This window comes from Podarcis erhardii (genome assembly GCF_964252035.2).
Source record: "Podarcis erhardii genome assembly, chromosome: 4".
Taxonomy (NCBI): domain Eukaryota; kingdom Metazoa; phylum Chordata; class Lepidosauria; order Squamata; family Lacertidae; genus Podarcis; species Podarcis erhardii.
In genome coordinates this window covers 24,456,104-24,481,755 of record NC_138508.1, presented here as the reverse complement: position 1 = coordinate 24,481,755, position 25,652 = coordinate 24,456,104, and the positions used below count along the sequence as shown (strand labels likewise).

Genomic DNA, 25,652 nt, shown 5'->3' with positions numbered 1-25,652 from the left:
CTCTTGTACCAGGTCATATGGAATCTGGGTCATTCTGCATTTACCACAGCTACCAAGTACCGTGGTACTTGGGTTAAGTACTTAATTCGTTCCGGAGATCCGTTCTTAACCTGAAACTTCTTAACCTGAAGCACCACTTTAGCTAATGGGGCCTCCTGCTGCCGCCGTGCCACCGCTGCACGATTTCTGTTCTCATCCTGAAGCAAAGTTCTTAACCTGAAGCACTATTTCTGGGTTAGCGGAGTCTGTAACCTGAAGCATATGTAACCTGAAGCGTATGTAACCCAAGGTACCACTATACAGAGGAACTGATTTAAAGTGAATAATCACTTTAGTATAACAGAATAATTCCTATCCAGTGGGACATGTATTTAAAATATTGTCTAAAGCTCTACAGATCAATCAGGGTTATAGTTATTCATGTTAAGAGCACGTCCATTGTGGACAATTTGTGCTTGGAAATTTTCCCACAGTATCCGCACAATACCACCCTGGGCTCCTCTGAGAGAAAGAGTGGGATATAAATTCAAGAATAAATGAGTGTGTGTTGTCATCAGAATGCTAGACCATACTTTTTTGTTTTGTTTAATCTGGATTTCCCTTTAGTGCAGAAAATCTGGTGAGGTAGAAATAACCTGATATACTTCTGTAGTCTCTGCTGCTGTGGAATCATCCCTAGCATGCTTTTTGGATGGGCTGTTTGTCAGGTGTGTGGTGATGGTTCAGGGGATAGCATCTTTCGCCACACCCGTACTCCTCTTTACTCCTCGCATGAACAGATTTGTCATGCTCTGTAATTATATATAAAAAAAAGTCTTCAGGGGCTGCTGAGTGCTATGAGTGGGGTTTCTACTCTTTCTGCAAATTAAGATAGTGCCTCTTCCTTAGCCTTCTCCAGCTGATAATCAGCATCAGCTTAAAGCACCCAAGAATCCAGTTGTGCTGCTGGGAACGAGAGGATTCAAATAACTCTTAAGCCACCTCTAACTGCTTTTTCAAACTTCCTGAAGATTGTTCTGCAGTAGGAGAACAGTTTTTTTTGGTGGGGTGGACAACAAGAAGAGGCAAGCATCTCTGTGCAGCAGGAAGGCCTCTTGCCCCCTCTAGCTGGTTTGAACCCCCACCCAACCTTTCTGATGCTACAGGTGACTCTTGGCATTACTTAATTTACAGAAAGATTGAGATTGGCGTATGAACACGCTACACTTAGAGAAAGAGGCAGCCCCAGAAAATTTTAAACATTAACAACACTGACAGAACTAATTTAAAGCACCGATTTACAATTAACATAATTTTGTGATTATCAGAATTAAATAGAGAGTAAAGAGGGGAAATATGGAATGCAATTTAAAAAGATATAATTTAAAGTAATCATGGACTGGGAGGGAGGGGAGTCAAGTGCTCGCGAGAGCAGGATATAATGTGAAAAATTTGAGTATGTTATATTTATATAAAATGGAAACTTAATAAAAATGATTTTTAAAAAATAGAGAAAGAGACAGCCCCATTTGTTTTTATTATAGTTTTTTTTAAAAAAAAAGAACAATCAAACAAAATAGATCATAGAATAGAGACATAGAATCATTGAGTTGGAAGGGACCATGAGGGTCATCTAGTCCAACCCCCTGCAATGCAGCAATCTTCTGCCCAACATGGGACTTGAACCCACATCCCTGAGATTAAGAGTCTCCTGCTCTACCAAATGAGCTATAATCCTACAGGATAGGGGAAGGGGAAGTGATTATAGGGAGGGACCAAAAGCCACACCTGGGAAATAGTCTGTCACACTCCATGCACTGGTGTGGACAGCCCAAGCCTCAAAGTAGCAATGGATATGTTGATTGAAAAAACAGAAATGCGTAGACTCTCGTGTACCAAATGCTCTCCCAGCAACTGTAGATTGGAATGACCCATTTGCAAAATACAGCCTCTGCCTGTACAGGGTCTAATTCTGTGGTCTTGATTTGACCTTCAGTCTTTTAATATTCAGTTTGAGTTCCAGATTCCAACCTGGACTTCAGTTGTATTGAAAGATTTCCCTGGCACCAGTGATGGAGCTAATGCTTTTTCTGAAACAATGGCGTAGGAAATGTATATCATACTGTGGAATATGGCATCTGGCCTGTCAAATGGAATTGATTAACTAGAAAAGAGAATCTCCATTTCAGACAAGCTGCATATTGCATATTTATCTGTAGGGGCTTCAGTGGTAAAAACAGAACTTCACAATACTGCAAACACTAAGGCATCTCTTCCTATCATGGGAGGAAGAACTGTCTGGTTGAGGTGCCAAAGGTTTCCCATTTGTAGATCTGTATCCTAGTTTGGAAATTTTGAAATGTACTTTTAACCGAGTGTACACTTTTGCAGTTTCGTTTTACTTGCATGTATACATTCATAGGGTTGAGATGTTAAACAGTGATGAAAAATAGGGTTTTGGTTTTTTTAGAAAGAAGAATCTAACCTTTTTCTTTCCTCTTCTGAACTCTGTTATTTGAGTTCAGGATCTAGTTGTTGTGATCGACATGGAAGAACAACAGAGAGATCTTTGTGCTATTTAAAAGAGATAGCAGTGCTATTTAATTGATGTAATTGTTACGGGAATGCTGCACAAGGTGACTTCTGCTATGAATAAAACTTTAATGAGATTGGTGGTTTGGGAACAAAGGGTCGATTCTTCTGCAGTCTCTATTTCAGCATACATCTCTCTTTCTATATTTATAAATATACTTCTGGGTTGATGGGTATGCTCTGTAGACAAGTTGCTTCTACTCTTTGGCACGGTTGACTTCAGTGTTTGGGGTGGGATAGATGGACTCTGAGTGATCTCTCCTCCTCCTTGCTACTGTTGGTGCTGCCCGTCCATTTGTCCTCTTCCTTCAGGCCCAATTGCAAAGCCGTGCCAGAGGGAGAAGGTAAGGCAAGTGGGGTTCACTCACCCAAAGAGAATAGCAGGTGGACAGGCAGCAACAGCAAGGAGAAGCAGGGCTTGAACTGTGCTAGATTGGGCTGATGGGAGTTATAGTTTAAAACATCTGGAAGGAACCAGGCTGGGGACAGCTGTTCCAAACTATGGAGGGTATGTGCTCATGGATTTTGCTGCTTAACTTTTTACTACAGAACCTTGAAATCCATTTTCCTCTCAGTCTTGGATTCTTTCATCTTGCTAGTGCTTAAAATCTTTTTCCAGATTCCTCTAGCCACCTCTTTTACTTTTCACTTCAAACATTAAGCACTATGCTCTGGCTCAGGATTTCTCTCTCTCTCTCTCTCTCTTTCTCTCTCTCTCTCTCTCTCTCTCTCAGTTTTTTTATGATTTTATACATTTTAATAATTTTATAACCATTTTAACATTTCAAAACTTGACTTCCTTCCCCCTCTTTCTGCGGTTCCTAAAATTAATTTTTAATATTTTCTGCATATCTAAATTAACTTAATTTGCTCATTTATTCATCTACTTTAAATATATACACTTTTAAAACTGCAGGTTATTACAATAATCCTGCCAATGTTCTTATCTGTTTGCAGTTTATTTGTAAATATTCAATAAACCATTTCCATTCTTTTATAAAAAGTTTGTTTTCTTGATTTCTTGTTTTTCTGGTAAGTTTCGCCATTGGTGACTCAGGACTTCTCAAAGCACACCTGTTCAGAGGCGTGCCAGAAAGGCAGGTAGACTTACGGCTCAGGACTGCAGTACCTCAAGGACTGCCTCTCTCCATAGCAACCTACCCGGACCCTGAGATCATTATCTGAGGCCCTTCTGTATGTGCCGTCTCCACGAGAGGTTTGGAGGATGGCAACATGAGAACAGGTCTTTTCTGCAGTGCCTCCCCATTTGTAGACTGCTCTCCCTAGGGCTGTTCGCCTGGTACCTTCATTATACATCTTTAGATGCCAGGCAAAAATGTTCCTCTTCAGCGAGGCCTTTGGATGATTAACATCTTATCCCCCTTTTAAATGTGGGAGGGGATGCGAGGAAGGGAGAAGAATTGGTTTGTTCTTTTTGTTCTTGTTTTTATCAAGTATTTTGTGCTTTTATATTTTTTTTTATGTTTGTGAACCACCCTGAGATCAGCCAACAAAAGGCGGTATACAAATTTAAATTACAACAACAACAGTATTTATCTACTATATTTTCACCATGCTTTTTCAGGCAGTGATTGGAATGTGGAGGGGAAGGTTAGAGGAGAAAGATCAGTTCTTCAAGGCCAGAACAAAATGGTGATCCATAAGATGGCTTTATATCTGGTTCTGGCCAGTTTGATCTGTCTGTTGCTGGTGTTGTTGCTTGAATAACAACAGCTGGTGGTTCTTGTTCCACCAACCGATGGATGGCATCTGGTTGTTCTGCTAGTATCCTTTTGAATAGGCAACTGTCATTTGGAGAGGAGTTGTGGTAGAGCGAGTATTGTTTGATTGTTGCAGCCACAGTGATCTTTCTGGTAGAAGCGAAAGTGCCTTTCCAGCGATCCTTGGTCCCTGAAATATACTCGGAGTTGAAAGTGGATTTCATGCTCTTTATTCAGCTCATAGTGGTGAGAAGGAATGGAAGTTCCCCCAGAATGTCTGCTTCATATACATTATTTACACAATGGGCCCCACGTGATTGGCTAATTCCAGGATTCTCCTGTAGGCCAATCAGGTTGCGGATTCACTTCCACCTGGAGCTGGATTGGGTGGCTCCTGTGAACCAATCAGACTGCTGCATTCTGGGTCCTATTGTTCTAGGACCAATCAGACTGCTGCATTCTGAATCCTATTGTTCTAGGACCAATCAGACTGCTGCATTCTGAATCCTATTGTTCTAGGACCAATCAGACTGCTGCATTTTGGATCCTATTCAACTCTGTACATAACAGTCCCCTAAGAGGGAGAGTGAGTAAGGCGGCACAGGTAGAATGAGTTTGAAGCAAGCTCCCTGTTGCTGTTCCTTCTTTGATTGTTGGAGCCACAGTGATCTTTGGAGAACAGTCAGTCACCATTTGACATACTGGCTTTATTAAGTTATTTTGCAAGGCATGTGCAAATAAACGCTGATTTCCAGTGGTCTGGCAGATCCAAGCTTTTCCAGATGTTGCTGGGAATTGTTTTGTTTGGCTATCAGATTCTGCTTTTTGTTTTTTGCTCATGTGGATAATTGGTGTTTTTTATATCACGGAAGTTTGTACTTCTTGATGCGCTGTTTTAACACCAATAAACTTATGCTGATAATAAAATCCCGATTCCTAGCTGCATCTTTTCCAAGAAGTGCTTGTATAATGGTATTATGATAGTGGCAATTTATTGTCAATTCTTTTCCTAATGATTGCTAGAATTGAATTTGCCTTTTTCACAGCTACCACACACTGAGTCAGTGTCTTCACTGAGTTATCCACTATGACCCCAAGGCCTTGTTTCTAGTAAGTCACCATCATGGGTGTAGCCAAATGGGGGCAGTGGGGGCAGTCCCCCCCCTCCATATTAATAAATAAAAATACATAGCAAACTGAAGTTCTGCCCCCCCCCCAGCAAAAGGCCTGCCTCCCCCAACAAAATCCTGACTACGCCCATAGTCACCACCAGTTCAAAGCACATGAGTGTATAGGTGAAATTTAGGGGGGTGTCCCAGTTTTCAACAGGAAACTGACCCTGAGCCCAAATCCTGCTTGGTAGGGGCCCATAGCTGCTTTTTCTTCAAAATAAGTGCCCAGTTTTTAGCACACTTCCCCTCAGAATGAATACAGTTGTTTGACCAGTCTCTTGGCTGCTGCCCTACATTGGCTCTCTAAGGAAGATAAAAATTCAGCTTTCATCTGTACAGGTGAAATGCTTATTTAAAACTAGATTTTAAACTGGCAACAAAATGTATTTCGGGCACAGAGGGCTGCCTCCTGTCTTACTAGTGAAGAAGGGCCTTGCTGAAGGGCCCTTTCTTTTTCTTTTCCAAAATCATAAGCTTTTTTAATCACAGAAGTACTTTGACTGTTACAGATTGGCCATTGTTAAACAAAAGGGCCGCATTCTTGGAATGAGGCTGTCCTAGAGCTGAAGGGATCCGGTTGATGGTAAAATTTCAAAACAAGGTTGGCCGTCCTTAGGAGAAAGGAAGTTCGATGCTTTCCTGCATCCGTGTACTGTCTATTAATAGTATAATACAGCGACTTCATTGGAAATCTGGAAAGTTACTCTTATTTATCCCAACTTCTCAAAAGAAAAGAATCAAAACAAAAAATAGCTGGCATTTTTTAAAAAAAATGTCTCACAGAGCAATGTTATTTTGGCCTACTCAGATGTAAGCTCCACTGAGTACACTGGGAATTACTCTCAAGCAGTGGCCTTTGGGGGAGAACTTGCCTGACCTGGCAGGTGAGTCAGCACAGCTGCTTACTGGGAGGGTGGGGTAGCAGAAAGGGTGTTAAGGTGCAAACACACCAGTAGATCCCCATCTGGCAACCCTGCCAGTGTGTTTGCCCCACGCTGCCCACTTCACCCTCCTCCTTTTCCTTCCAGTAAGCCACAGCATCTCACCTGCTTGGAGGTCAGGTAAGCACCTCTTTCCTCCAACACCATTTACTGCTGCTCCCAGGTAAGTAGGTCACAATGTGCATTGAACTATAATGCTGTGCCCATTAACCCAAGTGGAAGATCCAGTGAACTTAGTGGAGATTACTTCTGAGTGACGTGAGCATAGAATTAGAATTATAGAGTTGGAAGGGACCCCGAGGGTCATCTAGTCCAACCCCCTACAATGCAGAAATCTCCACACACTGCTCCCCATCCAATTTCAAATCATACTAGACCCTGTTTAGCTTTGCAAATGTGCTGGCAGTTTTATTGCTGGTCTCAGACCTTTTAAATAACTTAAGTATACTTGGCCTCTCTGTTTTTAAATCTGTGTTTTAGCTGTAGGTGGTGCAGTGAGTTTTGCTTATGTTTACATTTACGCAGTTTTCAACTTTATGACTTTGTCTTAAAAAGAACATAGTACAAAAACAGTAGCACTACTTCACTATGATGTAGAAGAACTAAAAGATGGGAAATCAAGTAATTAAACCGTTCTACTTCACAGGACTGGAAATGGACATTGGGGCTGTTAAGAGATGCTGTTCATCACTAATCTCCCACTCGTACATCAGGAGACACTCAAACGGGCTGAGCCTTAAAATAGGGTTTAATTACAGACACAGGAGCCCTTAGAAGCTTTGACAGCATTTTACCTGCCCACATTAGACAGGTTGATACTGCCACTGTCTTTTATTAGAAAAAAATAACCACAAATCAGATCAGGGAAGGGAAGCAGGAAATGGAAAACAAAAAAAGGGGAAGCTACAATCTGACAGCAATGCTGTCTAGTTGGCTCCGTAAAAATAAAGAAAAATAGATTGGACAAAAGATGGCACAAAAAGGCCTAGTGTGGAAGCAGCAAGTCTTCTCTTGCAGCCAGAAAGAGTTTGTGGGGGTTTTGTTGTTGTTGTTGTTGTTGTTGTTGTTTGTAAGCTTCCCAGAGGTTTCTGGCTGGTTGCTGTTGACAGCTCGATTCTGGACTTGATGGATTTTTGGCCCTTCGAGGTTCTTCTCATGCTATGTTTTTTTGCCAGGCCAAAATGGTTGACCAGTCTGAGGGAATGATAGATGCCATTTATGGCCTTGTCTCAGAGCATGAATTTGCTTGAATTAAGCAGGACCTGTTTGTGAGTAAATCTTAGACTAAGATATTGGTCACAGGGAAGGGATGTTTCTGTGTAATGGGGATAAGGGCCTTTTTCAGCCAAGAGCCACATTTCGTTGTGGGCAGCCTTCCGGTGGCCACTTGGGCAAAGCAATGGATGTGCATCTTACAATAGGCTGCATTACAAACAAGCAAGAGTTCCCAGTTCCCAGTTGAAGGATACCTTCCAGCCAGGCAAAAGGATCCAAGGAGGTTGTGGCCTATGGAGAGTCCCGAGGTCCAAATAGAGATGCCTGGAGGGCCAAATTAGGTCCCCAGCCCTGAGGTTTTTAAGCAGAGGTCGGATGGCCATCTGTCATGAATGCTATAGCTGAAATTCCTGCATTGCAGGGAATTGGACTAGAGCAGGGGTCCCTTCCAACTCTACCATTCTATGATTCTATGAACTCTAATGTGGAAGTGAGTATATATAAGGATGTAATACTCGTAAGATGCCAGATGAATATAATTTATATATGTGGTCAAATGGAAATCTGTGTTTTCTTGCAACTGTGACACCGCCTTCAAGTGCTCTATAAATAGCTGTGGTATATGTTTACTTTTTGCCATATTCTTCTGTCCTCTGATACCTAGTTTGGAGGTTCATTATAAGATAATAGCTCTGAATGCAAATGATGTAGCAGGCAGAATTAGTTAATTATCCGCACTTTGAAGTCTGCTAATAATGAGAAATCAGTTTGGTTGCTAAGATCCAGTTAGTTACATGTTTAAGTCACATTTTTTCAAACAAGCTTTGAATTAATAGTGCACCAAAGGTTTCTTCTCAAGAGGAATTGTTGTGAGAATCTGAAAAACTGGCCATGAAATAGAGCAGAGGCTGCCATCTGCTCATCAGAATAATCTTTTTCAGAGTGAACTTGACCTAGCTTTGTCATCTTTGGATAATACCAAAAGAGAGCGTCACAGCATCGGTCCTCTCAATATGTGGCATGAAAACGTTATTTGACACAGACTGGGTAGTAAAGGAATTAGAGCAGGAATAAAATAAACTCAGGCGGAATGAATTGTACATTAGAGGACTGTGGTCTAAGTGGATGCAACGGGCCCAGTGGGTTCTGTTTGACAGTGTTAGGGTTATATAGGTTAGCTGATGCTGGGTTCCCCATCTAAGTTTTCCCATTTCTGTGGAGGGCCATCTGTCATGGATGGTTTAGCTGAGGTTCCTGCATTGCAGGGGGTTGGACTAGATGACCCTTGGGTCCCTTCCAGCTCTTAAGATTCTATGATGTATAAAGGAAGGAAGACATGAGTAAGTCAAGTGGAAATGGCAACCCTGGTATAGATAGATAGCTGTTGATAAAACAGTATTTAGTTTTAAATATTTATTCTAAGTTGAGAATTCTCCTTGGCCATACCATTATGAAAACTAACTAGGTTGGGGGTACTAGGGTTTTCCTGTTCTAGTCCAAATGCATGATAAAAAGTTTCCCCTTCCGCAAGCACAGACTTCTGGGCATGTGGCATGACTCCATTGCCTGCATTGCTCATAAAATCGTAGAATTGTAGAGTTGGAAGGGACCCAAGGGTCATCTAGTCCAGGCTTCCTCAACCTCAGCCCTCCAGATTTTTTTTGCCTACAACTCCCATGATCCCTAGCTTGCAGGACCAGTGGTCAGGGATGCTGGGAATTGTAGTCTCAAAACATCAGGAGGGCCGAGGTTGAGGAAGCCTGAGTCCAACGCCCTGCAATGCAGGAATCTCAACACATGGTCTCTCATCCAATTTTAAACCATACCAGGCCCTTCTTAGCTTTGCAAATGTGCCAGCAGTTTGCTGCACCTCTTACAAAGGTTAGGACTCTTATAAGGCTACCCAGTGGTCTTCATGGAGGAAAGTGCATGAAGCATATGCCAAAATCCACCCTGAGTGGCCTGCATTTGCACAGTTTGTCCAAATGCCAGTGTGGATACAAGTTTGAGGTGTCTGGTGGATAAGTTGACAGGTTCAACTTAAGTGGGGGGGGGAGGAGAAACCAGGTTTGAATTCTTCAGACATGAATGCAACAGTTCTGGTGCTAGGAATGGTAACCAGACATCTTTAATTTACCTTGCTGCCATGGTAGGTGTCCCTTGTGGGATATGGATTGGAATTTGCTTTTGTGTCCATCCGTAGTGCTGGAAGCAAAAGGTATTTTTCACCCAGTCTCCTAAGATTTTTTCCCATTCCCCATCATTTGATGGGTGAAAGCCAACCCATGATAGGATTATCACCAGCAACTTGACTCTCATTGTTGGGTACTTACCTAAGATGATAAGAAGAGTGAACCATTATGACTCAGCGCAGGGATGATTGTTTATATTAGTTTCACACATTCAGGTAGTAGATGACTACAGTTGCCACTCAAAACTAGTGGCTCACGTCCTTTTTGCAATAGTGAGCGTTTTCTTTGCACAGAAAGGCTTATTCCATTAGGATGGAATAAAAATATATGAAAGCTCTCCCCCCCCCCCCAAAGTCTTGTGTAAAATTAATTGGAAGGTGGTTTCCACGGCACATCTAGATACAGGTAGATATCCTTGACTGTATTACCTGCTTCTGTCTTCCTGTTATCTTCCTTTCTCTCCCAGTCCCCTTTTTCACAGCTAAAAAAAAAATGGAGAGGAGATACTCTTAGATGGAAATGGTTTTATCTTTGAACAGTATGTTTTTAATTATAAGGGCATAGGTTGGGGTGGAAAATCTGCTAGTAACAACCATGATACTTGGCTAGAAAATATATTTTCTAGATTCTTTAGACTGCTGAAGCTTCTGACTGTGCAACATACCCGCTGCTTTCTTTGATTTCAAAGGCATGCTAATAATAATAATATTAATAATAATATGGTGATAGTTTATGGAATTTCTATTTCTAAGGGGTTATATATCTGGTTTCTGCCCAATTAAATTATTAGCATGGGGCTCTTGCAAAGTAGAACGAGCAATTTGTGCAAAGTTGAGCTGAAAAACACAAAGTGAAAGGAATGCCACAGTTCTCCATGGTCCTTTAAGGTGGGAGTTGCTTTGGCAAATAAAACACATTTTTTAAAACAAAACCTTGCTGGATTGGACCAAAGCTCTGTTTCTGGCAGTGGCTGCCTGGAGGAGCTTCTGAGAGCCTTGCAACTTCTGAAGGCAACAATTCCCTCACTGTTCTCTATCCCCAGCATCTGATATTCAGAGGAATATTATAGGCTTGTAAGTAGTTATTTGTGTGCTTGCAAATGGCTAAAAATTATTGTCTCTGTTTTGTAGATGGCTTGATTTCAAATGTTCATGGTACTTCTCATAGATCACAATGTTATAATTACCATATGGGGTGAGGACAAGCGAGGCTTGTGGAATTCTGACTTGCCTAAAATCAACTAGTTGCCTTGTGGCTAAGGGGGGTTTGAACTAGGGACTTTGGCACACAACTCAATTTTTTGTCCGCTGTGCAGAAATAGTACCACCAAATCCTCCAGGGCAGCCCTTAATCATTCTTCATTCTTTTAAAAGTGCAACGTTACCCAATCTAGATTGGCTCAGTGTCGTTCCATTTCCCAGTATTTAACAAGTCCATTGCTATCCCTTTGCTACACTTGATTTCTATGCCTTGTAGGTTGCAAAAGCCCAGTTCCAGTTTTGCTTCAATGGATGTTGCTTATAGTGCTTCTGTTTAAAATTATAGTAGGTTAGTAGGTTTCTAAGAGGCGTCATGATTTCTTGGTTCTGTTTCATCTAGCAATAGATATTAAAATGTAGTACTAAAATAAACATTTTGGCATTCACATAATAAAGATATTGGTTTTATTTAGAAACACTGATGAAAGCTTTGGAGAAAGAAGCTGTTTGCTTGTGGGCTCTTGGTTTAATTTTACTAGTGCAGATGATGTCATAATAATGTGAGACCGACAATATTTGTTTTCACTCTGGTCGCAGCAGGATGTTCTCTTTAATATTTAGCTGCTTCTTAATGCTGGGCGCAGAGTTATCAGTTACCCATATTACACAAAACCTGACGAAGCTCTTTCAGGATGACTTCAGGAACCTGCTAGTTAAGTCAGAGGTCAGGATGTCACATAATGAGGCAAAGTAGGGAATGGGTTTAGGCAGAATGACGGATTTTGCCATGAAGCTGCATTGTGCAGAAATCCTGTCTTTGACCAATGGTGCTGTCCTAGCAGGGCTTTGGGGTCCAATGCCCTATTTAGCAGCATGACCTGAAGGGCTACCAAATGCAGTAGGGTGGGCTTAACCACATTGTTAAGTAAGTGAAGTAGTAATAATTACCGGGGGCGGGGGGTTAAACTGTTACATACAGAATCTAAGATTACTTATTGCACCACTGTCTTTCCCCTTTTGGAAGTTTCCGTTTTACCAGATATATTTTAAAAAGGAAACAAAGCTCTGGTTGAGAATTACACTATCATTTGGGGAAGGGGCATGGGCATGAATTGTCCACATCCAAGATGACACATTCCTTGCCTCCTGTCATTTTCTGTGTTCTTGGAGCAAGTTGGCTAAATCCAGAAACTGGGGAGGTGAAGTTTCTGTCAGACTAAAGCTGTCTGTCAAAATAACTTGGGGCCAACTAGATCACACTTGTTTTTCCTTAAGTAATTAAAGGACCAGGGGAATCCAGTTCTCACTCTGAAGGCAGCACTTGAGAAGGAGAGACTTATCACATACCATTGCTATATAGCTCCGTTAGTTAGAGCATGGTGCTGATAACACCAAAGTTGCAGGTTTGATCCCTGCGTGGGACAGCTGCATATCCCTGCATTACAGGGGCTTGGACTATATGATCCTCCGGGTCCTTTCCAACTCTATAATTCTATTATCCTATCTTGTAATTCCCTGCTGATAGCAAAATGGAGATTGCTCTCCTCACATACAGGGCTAGGAAAATTAGGAAAAACTGGTACCAATGGGGATCCCCCCCAACCCCCCCCCCCGACTGTGTGGCTAATCACCATGTTGTCTGCTTACTGGGTCCTGGGGTGGGCAGTGGTTTTGACCGATCACAACACGCCCTGATCCTGGGGAAGCAGTGCTGGGCTAGGTGGCCAGCCTTTGGGAAATTCCCAGACTGGTCACTTGGGGAGAAAGAGAGAATTGTTCTCTGCAGTGAGCATTTGCAAAGATATCTGGGTCCCTTGTCCCTGTAGTCAAGGAAAATATACAAAGCTCCCTGCTGCTTATTAAGCGCAGGTGTAGTTTGGACCTCAGTCACCAGCCTCTGGGTTTCTGTCAGTGACTTTCTGTTGGCCATCTGCCATGCTGCCCTGGAGCTAGATTGTATGTCTGAATTGTGGATAGTATCCAGGTGCTTCAAGTGCTAGGGTGGTCCTTGGTTCAGTTCCAAGGCTGGCAGCTGCTATTTTAAAAATATAACCAAGCAGTTATAGGGTTCTTTAAATTTCAGGAAAAGGTCATTCAGAGTTGACTGACTCGGTGATGCACCAGCAGCAGAGACAACTGCAGAGCAGGTAGAACTTTTGCCATCTTCCTGCTCTGCTTTCGCTGCTGCTGCCTCAGAAACGACAAGAGAAACGATAAAGCAGCTGGCCTTGATGCCAGACTTCTTGATGGGTGGGGAGAAAACAAAAAAGTCACTGGGTTGATGTGGATGGTTTTGGGGTGAGGGAGGGGGGTGTCAGTGTTGAGCTTTTATTTTTGTCTGTTAGTGGATGGGAGTATTGTTTTGTTTATTGTCTGTGTACTGCTAATGTTTTTTTGTCATTGTTATGGGGTGCTGGTGGGTTTTTTATTTCCTCAATATATCGTATGGCATATTCATAGAACGGTAGAATTGGAACTGACCACGGGGGTCATCTAGTCCAACCCCCTGCAATGTAGGAACCTTTTGCTCAGTGTGGGGCTCGAATCCACAACCCTGACCTGAGATGAAGAGTCTCATGCTCTTCCGACTGAGCTATTCCTCACCAGATGTATTAATGTGTCATATACCCCTCCCACTGCTTTTCAGGTATAGTGTAAGTCATTTGAAGAACCATTGGGGGACAAGCAACTAATAAATAAATAAAAAATGTTGAGATGAATTAAGCAAAAGCTTACCTCAACTAGAAAAATTAAGGTCTCTATCGCGCACACGCACGCACACACACACACACACACACACACACACAGCACTAAAATTCAGGGGTTCTGGGTGAACAAATAATCAATGTGATTTAATGACAAAACCTTTGTTTCTCTTTGTTGTTTTTTAAAAATAAGAATACTTAAAGTATTAATAGTTTATAAGAAAGAATACTTAAAATACTAACGATAAAGAATCTAACACCCTATCCCTACACCTTTTGGGACCCTAGGCAAGTCCCAAAAGCTCAGGATAAAAGCACAGGATGTGCCCCTTTCCCTTATGTCAACCCAATAGGATTACTTGGAAGTGACCTTTGATAACAGTCTACCCTGAGGTCTGCTGATGCTCTCTAACTTGCTTGCTGTTGGGTCCCCAGGGGGTGGTGGAAATGGAAAGTGGCTCTTCAGTGACTCACTCAGCCACTTACCTCAGCCTGTGAGCTTACACCTCCTCCAGGATCAGAGGTACTGTGTAGACCAGGCACCCCAAAACTCGGCCCTCCAGCTGTTTAGGGACTACAACTCCCATCATCCCTAGCCAACAGGACCAGTGGTCAGGGATGATGGGAATTGTAGTCCCAAAACAGCTGGAGGGCCGAGTTTGGGGATGCCTGGTGTAGACAAAGTGCTGGAAGTGGAAGAGGGCTGCTGCCCTCATGCCCTTCTTGTGGGCTTCTCATAGATAAGCATCCAATTAGCTACCATAAGGAACAGGATAAGGGACTTTGGCCTGATATACCCGGGCTTTTCTTACGTCCTTAGGATATTGTATGATTTATTTTGTTGATGGAGAAGATTACCGATCAAGTCAAAGTTGGCAGGAGCCAAGCCAGTCTGGCATATTGGCTTGGTTGCTTTCCCCGTCCCCCTTAAGTATACAGAAACTTCAGCATGATTTTATCTTAGGGTCTAGTAAATATGCTTCTGTTTATGTACATTCTAAATGGTTTGGCTTTAGTTCAAGCAAATATGTTCTGAATGTTTTACTTCGTATGAGTTGATATCGAAATGAGGGATGAGAGCAGGCTTCTCAATGCCTCCCTGTTTACATTACTATTTATTTTGGAAGATTTTATTTTATTTTTGTAAATGGTATTATCTGCACATGCCTGGAACGTGGTGGTGGGGGTCCTCAGTTGGTGGCATTTCTGTCCATTTTCTTATTTTATGAATAAAGTAAAAACAAATAGTTTGAAAAGAGAGAGAAGAGCTTTGCTGTTTTGCACCCTTTGGTGCATAATATTTCTCGGTCAAAAGTTCCACAGTACACTTGATTGAAGCTTTAACCCTTTGACTTTGCTTTTTTATTGCATGTTACTTTGGCTTTAATAAAGTAGCTCTCAAAAACTGCGCACACCCTTTGGCCCCATTTAAAGCAGTGGTTTAGCAGTTAATCTCACTTCCCAGGGAATTCTGGGAATTGTAGCTCTTTGAGGGGACTAGTCTTTTAACAACTCTCAGCACCCTTAACGGATTACAGTTCTACGGATCCTTTGCAGATAGTCATGACTGTTTAAAGTGATGCTATACTGCTTTAAATGTATACTGCAGATGGGGCCTTTCTACACTTGCTGCATTCTTCACACTGCACCTGAAAAACCCTCTTTATGCATATTTGCCCTCCTGGATAATAATGCAAGAATTAAAAAAGGAGAAATTGCTTATTATCCCACTGGGGTTACAGTTACTATTTGTGAACGTCCTGAACCTTGGCTGTTATAGGATTTCTTAGTAATAAAGGCTTTCAAAATTGTTCACCTCACCTCAACTACCCTTTCCTCTGCTTGTCTCTCACCTCCCAGTTTGAGCACACTGTTCAGACATTATCGCACCATCCAGTTTAGCATGTGAAATTTGAAGCTTTAATGATTTCTGCTTGCTTTTGTACATAACATGGGAGACTTGCCAGGCAAATATCTAAATGAGACCGAAAATCCCGAACACATTGTGCAACCAAAGTGTACCATAAAAAATTATTCTTGAATAAGTTTCCATAAATGCTGAAATCCCAATTATTTTAATAATCTGAGTTCAGTACCCTGGTATGACCCAAATGCACGAAGCAAAGAAGAGTAGAAAAACTTCTTTGTGCATTTACTATCTTTTTTAAAAAAATGAAGAAAAGAAAAAAGATGATAAATTGAGGGTTCTCCCTGTTTCTGAAGTAATGTCCCTATGTCTTCAGAAATGGGTACTTTTTTCTACTTGAGCTTGCATGAAGGACTGCTATTTATTTCTAGTTTTCCCGCTGTACCTATTTAACAGCAGAATGCCAAGCAAGAATTCAACAGATGCCATTTCCTTTACACTTTAGCTTCAGGGTTCCATTTCCATACGACTTTGTCAAAAAACCTTTGAACATCTGCTGCGGAATGCTAGTGTGTTGCAGAGGATTGGGGGGTGTTATAAAGTTGCATACATAGTTAATGCGGGACCCGCTCTTCTGGGCCTCCCTGTTGATTTACATGAACTGAATATGCAACCTAGAACACACCTCATATTCACTTGTAAACAGGAAGGTCACTAGTGATGGGCAATCTTATTCATTGTTATTGATCTTCCCACTGAAGGAACCCAGCTAAGTATGGAAGGAACCCCAGTGTTTCCTAGAACACGGTTTGAACACTGCATTATAGTATTGTGGTGCTTCAGCTATTGACTCGTTGTCATAGAGGCCTTCAAGGTGCAGAGGCCTTCCAGGAAAATAATGTGGTAATGGAAGGGGGTTGTACCATCCAAATCCAAAATTGTCTCCAGCTGTAATTTGTAGTGTTTTAGTCACACTTGATGAATTGCACATAATTTATAACTTTTCTTTAGTCCAAGGGCTGCAAATCCTATCCATTAATGGGCACTAGTGGTGACAACAGGCCTACTTTTCATTGTTTAGGTCAGGCATAGGGAACCTGTGGCATTTCAGATGTGCCTGGATTACAATCTTCATTCCCCAGGGATGAGACTAAGAGTGCCTCTCCCACCAGCTAGCCTTACCGGGTCTATGATCCACCCTGGGTGAGGGGCCACCCCACTCTCCCCAGACCAGCCCTGCTTCATGAGTGGAATGGTCAAGTTTAATGAGAGCTCTGAGCAAACTCCTTTTTTTTGCGTAACTGTTCCCTGCCCCCTTTTCTTTTCCCTCTCCCACTTTCTTCTCCTTTCTGCTCTTTCTCTTGCCATCCCCACTCTTCCTTTTATCCCACCCGCTCTCTCTAACCAGGTGGGGGCAGGGAGAAATTTCCTGAGCAGCTTTGTGGCACGGTTATTCCTGATGATTGACTATGCTGGCTGGCTGGGAGTCTCACAAAATCTGGAGGGCACCCGGGTTGCCTATCCCTAATTTAGATTAATATTATGGGGTGGAATAAGATAATGACAAGAACCCAGATTGGGACAGGGTTTTTTGATTCACTGTTCTTCTTCTTCTTGAAGATTTAAATCTTCTTGAAGATTTAAACCAAGGAGAAGGGGGCCTGTGCTATATGGAGGGAAGGGTTTTGTCAATTTTGCAGAGTGGTTAAAAATGGCAGATCTGATCCAAACTGGATATTAAACCTGTTTGGTAACTTAACTGGGGATTAACCCACAGTGTCAGCAGTTAATCTCTGCTAGTTTATGAATTCACCAGTTAGATTCATCACTGTAGAAGTGAAAATATTCATCAGACTTAAGAAATAATAAAATACAGCATTTTTGACCCAACAAACAAATGATAAGGCTGGATTCCCACAGTCAGGCAGCAACTATCTGCATCCTCCCTGTGGTTGTAGTTTGTGTCCTCTCAGCACCAGCTGTTAGGGTTTCCCAAGTCAGCATTGTCATTAGACACCTCTGAATAATCCAGCTGCACTCAGCAAGGGCCATAACAAACACCAGGATGGTGAAGCCAAGAAGCATCCAAACACAGCATGAGTCTCTCCACTCAGGGAACGTTCCCGCAAAGTTCTTTGGGTGGTCAGCTGTTTTGATTGTTGTTGTTCCCAGTAAATAGGATTGGGTGGGAAAGGATGGAGGATTCTGGGAAACTGTGTGCACAGCCAGATGCAGAAGGGGTGTGTGTGTAAAAATCTGGGTAAAGGAAAACTGGGAACAAAACTGGGTTTTCCCAAAGATAAAATAAATATTGCCCCACACATCTATGATGCCAGTAAGTAAATCAAAACTTGGATAAAACTCAAGAATTGGAATTTAGTAAATTTCGATGGTAAAATTAACACCGGAGGGTGTTGCGTCAATGGTATTCAAATAAGAGTTTGTGGGGGTTTTTTCTAAATAGGTTCTAAGTGTGTCCATTTTCAAAGATTTGATTTTTTTTTGTCAGAGTTTGGAGGAGATCCTGTTCTGTTCCCTCAAATGATACCTGAATTTCACCTCTGTTCTGAGTACATGAAATTTGTTTGGTTCTCAGCTTGATTTCAAATTTGAAATGGTTTCTTCATTCATATTGCTGTGTGGACAAGGTTGGCATGTAGATTCTTTGGTTCAGCTCACACTGTCTTCCTTTCACATTTGCTACAGGGAAAGTTGCTTCTCTCCCATCAGTCCAGAGACATGTCCGCTGGTGCAGTCCTTCATTTGTCCCAGCAGAACATTCCTTATGGATGGACATGTGCAGCTGAAGACTGGCCTGCAGACCCAGGAACGACACCTTTTCCTCTTTACAGATATTCTTGTGGTCGCCAAACCCAAGTAGGTCCCGTACTGAAGAAAGGACTCTCTGAGATTCCTGATAATTTTCTTTCTTTACAAACTACTGTTCTGTGGTTTGAAGCTCAGAATATTCCTGTAGTTACCTGGTTATTACTATTTCGTTAGCCAGATTTATTACACCTAATACATGGGGATAGCTACAGCCACTGTTGACTTGAATGTAAAAAGTGTGTCCAGTTCTATTAACAAGAGTGTACTTTTTGCACATGGCACTTAAAAGGAACCCTTTTATTTAACTTGCTTAATGTGTCACTTTTGAGCATTGTCATTTAAAGCTTTCACAAACAAATCTACATGTAACAGAGGAACAACCAGCTCATTTGTTGTTGCAATAGGGCGCTGTACAGTTTTTAGTTACTGCAAATGCAAATGTCATCTAATAATTACCGTATTTTTTGCACCATAACACTTACTTTTTTCCTCCTAGAAAGTAAGGGGAAATGTCTGTGCGTGTTATGGAGGGAATGCCTACGGGTGGCATGCCTACGGATTTTCCTCCTCTAAAAACTACGTGCGTGTTATGGTCGGGTGCGTGTTATAGAGCGAAAAATACGGTACTTTAAAAATGTGAGAACAACCCTGCTTTGCTGAGAACTCTGATCCCTAATTTAAGCATGCGTTTTTAGCATCTTGGAAACCCAATCACTCTGTGACTTTGGGCTAATGAAGGCATAACTGTAGTTCAGGAGTCAGTTGCAGCATTGCATTCCATATCACCTCCCATCTTCTTGTAAGAACTTAACCACAACTGTAGCTGTTTCCAGGGAAGAAGTTTATTGCTTGGGCAGTTGCACTGGTGGCGAGTGCATGAATGCAGCCCATGCAAGCCCATTGATGGTGGGCCTGGGGGTTTGCTATTTTATGATTTCATTGTATTTATTAATTGTGCATTTGTATCTGTACTTACGGTAGTTTTGTTGTATTTTGTTGTATTAATCTGTTCACTGCTTTGAAGGCAAAAAAGTGATATATCAATAAGCCAATGATGGTACTACCTACTATACCAAACTTTCCCAACCTGGTGCCCTCCAGATGTTTTCCACTTCCACCATGGATGATGGGAGTACACCAAATTGGGGAAGGCAGTACAACACTTACTATCCGACATCAGGCTTTTTCCTTCTTAGCTTCTTCCTCGCATATAATCACATGTGAAAGAACCCCCAAGGATTGCCTGAAACCACAAGCACTACAGGAGGCTGGAATGCTAGAGCTCTAGCTTGTAAATTTGATTTAATTTGTGTATGGCTGAGTGAATAATCCAAGCTCAGTGTCAAGCCTGACTGCACACAGACGGCTTACCCAGACTCCTCGGTGCTCTCACCTTCTGTTTCGGAGCATCTTCCAAAGAGGTCTTGCTAATGCAAGATCATTAAAGCAAAAGGGTGTACTCGTGATAACAAAGCAGAGAGTAGTACTGAATGAAGTTTTATTCAGAGCAGACCCATTCAAATGAATGAACATGACTAAGTTACATCCATTACTTTTAGTGGGTCTGCTCTAGTAAAGTTTATATGAATACCACTCACTAAAATAAATCAATTTATGAGATAGTTATAGATAGGCTCGCTCTTTGTTTTTAAACCACTCATTATTAAGAACTAGATAGATTTCCTTACCTGAACTCACAGCTACTTAACTTGTCGCAAATGCACTCTGAACCCCAAAGCCAAATTAAAGAAGGATTTTATTAGAAATATGAAGAAGGAGACAAGAAGGGAGAATAGGTTGGTACTTTAAGAAAAGAAACATCAAATACCAAACTTTTCTGTCTATAAAACACCCCCATGTATTAGACGCCCCCTATTTTGGGGGGCTCACATTTAAGAAAATAAGCAATTGGGGGGGGATGCCGAACCAAATGTCACTCACCCAACTGGCATACGCTAACAATCGCAAGCAATGCAAGCCAAATTGCCGAAGTGGCAGTCAATCCAAAGCAGCCCTTGACGCATCTGCTAATAATCCACCTGATTGACAAAGCAGTAGCCAATAGAAAAGCAGCCCTTGCAGCAGACACCATTCACCCACCCAATCACTAGATCCTGCTTGCGGAGGCAACTACCCATGTATAAGATGACCCCCCCCCCCGTTTTTTTACTTTATTTTGGAGTAAAAAACCCTTGTCTAATACACGAAAAAGTAAGGTATCTATGGAAAACATTGCATGTAGCCCTGTTACAGTCACAGATAGGTTCACCCAATGCATCCTTGATGGTCAAAAGTGGGGATAAAGGAATATGGACATCATATCCTGTATTTTTCATGTTCACATCCAAGTGGCTTTGATTGACAGACTGCCTGGCACAACTAATGTGCTGAGGCACTCTTACGTTTTTGAAAGCCAAGAAGTGAAGAGAGCAAGGTGTTAATTAAAAAGGCGATTGCCAGGTCTGTTGCTGATACACAGGATATATAATCAAAGGCTGGCTCAGATTGTGTACTCAGAAGTGTCAGGAGTTACATGACTTGGTTCTTGGGAGGAATGGTGACTTACATGCCTCAGAGAAAGAAATTCTGACGGGGAAAATCTGCATCTCCATGACAAAGTAACTGTTGACGTTTATCAGAATACCAGACTTCCATATTGCTTCTGTGCAAATTTTAATTAATTTCAGGCGGAACAGTTCTATATATGTTTACTCAAATACAGAATTGCTTCCTTTTGTTTCTTTTGCTATCTTGTTTTCACATTCTAATCCACTACATTAGATCTTAGTATTTTTATGTTATAATCCATACCTCTGAGTCTGTGTGTCAGCCTTCTCCTTGCAAACTGCTGTGTTAAAGCACACAAGAGGGGTACAGACTGAAATCTGAGCGTGGAATTAAGATAAATAATGTGTTTGGGGAACTTTTAATCTAGAAGTTCAGATGTTCCTCACCTGTATATAGTGCATAAGGAAATGACAATTGCTTTTCCCTGCTTTCAGGAAACTTCAGGGCCTTTGTGATGTTGGCAGCCATAACTTCACCTTCGATCCTGGCCATTTGCATATCTGGCAAAGATATGGGAGGAAAAGATCAAGAATGAGTGTAGACTTAATCCCACTTCAGAAATAACACCTCATGGATTCCATCAATACACAAATTAGCCCCTCTTTCTGGCATCTGAACATGCAGCCTGAACATCTGTAGCAGAGAAGCTTTATGTGTGAAAAATTCACATGATCTGGGAGAGGCTTTGGAGGGAAGATAAAAAATTCACAGCGTGCTATGATTTAAAAGAGAACTGCATGAAAATGCTCTATAGGTGGTATTTAACACCTGTCAAACTGGCCAAAATGTTCATATCTAGGCGAAACATCTGTTGGAAATGCAGGGAGGTGGAAGGCACATTGCTCCACATGTGGTAGAACTGTAAAAAGATCAGAAAATTTTGGGAGATGATCTATAACGAACTTAAAAAAAATTATTTAAATGCTCTTTTCCCAAGAAGCCTGAAGCCTTCCAGCTAGGAATAATGAGTAATGAAATCTTAAAGAAATTCAGGAGAATTTTCATGTATGCTACACTAGCAGCCAGAATTTTAATCGCAAAAGGTTGGAAAGGAGAAGCTGTCCCATCCAAATTAGACTGGCAAAACAAATTGCGAGAATATGCAGAACTAGCCAGATTATCAGCAAGGTTCCAAGATGTTACCGATGAGAAATTTAATAGAGAGTGGGATGTATACAGAGTTTATTTAAAAGAACATTGCAAAAATATAAATTTGTTGGCAGGTCTGGATTGACTTTCTGCATGTAATAGGAGAATCTTATAAAATTATCGTAATTGAAACAACCTAGAAGAGACAAAGTTTAGTGTGCAGATAAAGAATGTAATCTGGGAACCACAATGGGGGGACCGGAGGTCATGTTGAATCCAACTACAAACTGTTACAACAAGCACCAACTATGGAATGAATGAATGTTTGTTTATTTTTATTTTTATTTTCATTTTCTGTTGATTACTTAGGTTACACGGTTTTTAAAACCAATAAAACTTATTATTTTTTTAAAAATCACATGATCAGGAGCCATTTCACCGTTCATTATCACATGGCACCCTTGTGTGTTCATCTGTAAAGTATTTTTTTGCTACAGGTTTGCTATATGTACAGGTGCCAGAGGGTAGGGTCAGTCAGTAATACCCCCTCTCAGACTGGTCAAACATATGGGTGTAATTTTGAAGAGGGCTATAGAAATGGGAGCATCCACCAGAACAGTTACTGTCTAGAACACAGCTGATTTGACTGTGCTGAGAAAGCAAGAACATACGTTTTGGTGAATTGGGGCATTTCACAGACACGGTCACCACAAAGATGGGGCTATAACTGAATAGAACTGAAAGGATATGGCGGGGGGAACTGAGGTAATGATACACGTGAGGCGGTGGACAGAGGCAATTAAAGAAACTCTTGGAAACACTAGTCTAAATATGCTATTTCCATAGGAATTAGAGTAATGTTCATTTGAATCATGCTCATTAAAAGTAAATTACCAATTGAGCATGGGACAGATCTGGGTTACAAGCAAGATTTTATAGTATCAGAAATTGGGAGCAGCTCTTGTTGCTTTAGCCCATAGTCCTAGGTGTGTAATGTGGTATCTGGCACCTGGGAGGAATTTACTCAACTTGCAATTTGCATCATGGAACTTTGTCTACAAGCTGATCTCATGACTACAACATCCTACTTGATTTTTATACTTATTCTTTATTTTTCCTTCCTGTGTAGCATCTTGCCTGATTAAGAGTTCTCAAATCTTTCCCCAATTTTGTGACAATCTGCTTGTTCTTAATAAGGGCATTTCCCAACAGCAGATTTGGAAGGAGATTTTAAACAGAGCAACATAGCTAATTTTTGCTTTCCCCGTCACATTGTGATTGGTTACAAAAAAAAAAGAGGGGTAGGAAGTTTACTTAGTGTATTTGAAATGTCGGTTCTTATTCAGATTTTATTTGAGGCTGGCTCCTAGGAGATGGCCATTAGTACCCACTCCATTATTGTAAACCACCTCTGTACCGTTGTTGATTCAGGCAATTTGTGTTGAAGTGGTTTCAACAAAGAACTGAGCTGCTTTTAATTGTTTAATTAGACAATTAATTGTCAGCTTGGCGTTCTGTGTTCAAGAGAGCTTTATAGCTGCCAACTTTTTGGCTATTGCTTCTGTGGCTTTAATGGCTGCTCAGTATGTGGAAATTTAACAGATAAAATGAAGCGTTTCCTGGCATGGGGATAAAGTGATGAGGAAAAGCTGTGTATCTCAGATTTTCCTGGGAAGATCCCTGCCAGGAAAAAAAGGTTAGCCATAAGAATATAACATTTCCCAGAAATGAAATATCTGAAACTGAGATAGCAGAAGGGAGGTTTGGTGTGGATGTGACCAAAGTCTTGTGGCACCTTATTTTAGTCCCAACATTCAGTTTCATTGGATGCCCTGGGTTCCCATACCATGAGAGAAGAAGATAAACTTTTGTTTATCTAGTTTTTCCAAACCATATATGTATCTTCCACTTACTTACCCTTAAAAAAAACACAATATCTCCCAGTGTTGTAATCATTTCTCATTGGGAGGAATGCTCTATAGTCCTGCTGATTTACACTTCCATTTTCTGCATCACATTAACCCCTGAGAATTTCAACATTAAATGCTGAACTAGGAGCAGGAGCTATGATAGGGAATACAGATGTTTGATTCTCAGAAGGTGCTGTCTACCTAGAATGCCTGGGGAAACATCAGTGGAACTTGAGAGAATTGTCTAACGGAACGGCTGTGATCTTGCCCAACTCCTGTTCATTTCGGTGAGGTTTTCATTGGAGGCTCTTCCCAGTGAGTTGTGTCCAGAGCTATGTTTACATCTGTGGATATTTGAACTGGTGCCAGTTCCTCTGTGGCACAGCATCCAGCCACAGCTGTTAACAGACTAGATATTAAAAGCTTTGGAAAAGTAAGAGCATCATAAATGTAGGTCAGTCCTTTGAAATCCACAAGGGTCAAGTGCTTTCACATTGGAGATCTAGATTGCTGAATGTGTTTGTATTACAAATGTTGTTTGTATTGCAAATTAGACTAATACTGAAGAAGGAATTCCACTTTGCCTATCCCTCCCGGGGCTTGTTCTGCCCTTGCTTAGCCTTTGGGAATCCTCTTGAAATGAGACTGGGAATGTGGAATTAAGCCTCATGTGTACCTTCCCCATAACGAGAACATGGAGAGATACCACATTTATTTGAATGTGAGATCTTCCTTACCCTGTGATAGAGATCAGCTACAGCACCCTATAATGAGAATGACTGGTATGTGTGTGTATGGTATAGGGGGATTAAGGCATGCTCTCAGTTTCTAATGCATCAGATAACAATAAGTCAAACACTTCCGTACAGAAGTGACTGTTAAAGAAGGCTATTTGAACACCCACTGGAAGTTAGGTCTTCTCTGAACTCCTAATGCAAGGCTGATAAAAACTCTCCCATCAGCAATTCGGTTGATGGGGCCTGCATATATAAAAGCGGAGATGTCTAAAGTGGCTTGCAGTAAAAAAACACAATATAACTAACCAAAAGCAAGCCACATTAGAAATATCAATACTAATATCAGCAGCAAAAGTAATAGTCAGCAAAACTGTGAATATGCTCAAGTCAGGTGTCTCTTCCATGTTGTGCTAAGTTTGCTTGTCCCATTGATGCACATCTGACAAGAGTTGACGGAAAGGCCAAGTACATGTGACCTTCCCCATACTTCCTACGTCAGCCTTTTTATGCTTCCACACCAGGCTTCACACACAACTGAGGTCAGCAAGTATGTTCATTTTCGTTTTTATTTATATTAATGAGCTGCTTTTGTACCGAATGACTCAAAGTGGCTTGAATACCAAAGCGGCATCAGAACATTCTCTGACCTTTCTTGACATGGCTTTGAGATTACCCTTGTTTCCGTTTGTAAGGGCAGATATATACTCCTGGATTCACTGTTTTTCTTGAAATACAGCATTTGGAAGCAATCTTTGTTTCACTACAGAACTTGGTCAGGTCCAATGAAGTCCATTTTTGAATTGGTGATCATCTGTTAGTTCACCCTTTTTGCCTCCACGGCTGTGGCAGTTGCAACTCCTGTGTGTAGTTCCAACAGAGTCCATTGTTTTTATAGTTTTGCACTGGCTGAAATGTGCCTGTTTTATAGTTATTTCT

At 41.4% G+C, this 25,652-nt stretch overlaps 1 protein-coding gene across 5 annotated transcripts in view; it reads left to right on the top strand.

Annotated features, from left to right (window-relative positions):
• Nucleotides 1-25,652, top strand: part of ARHGAP20 (Rho GTPase activating protein 20) — a 75,877-nt gene that overhangs the window by 31,096 nt on the left and 19,129 nt on the right. For all 5 annotated transcript variants that reach the window (XM_081860390.1, XM_081860393.1, XM_081860389.1 and 2 more), the window contains exon 3: nucleotides 18,290-18,460. In XM_081860390.1, the coding sequence (XP_081716516.1) occupies nucleotides 18,290-18,460 (171 nt within the window). The remainder of the gene's footprint in view (nucleotides 1-18,289; nucleotides 18,461-25,652) is intronic.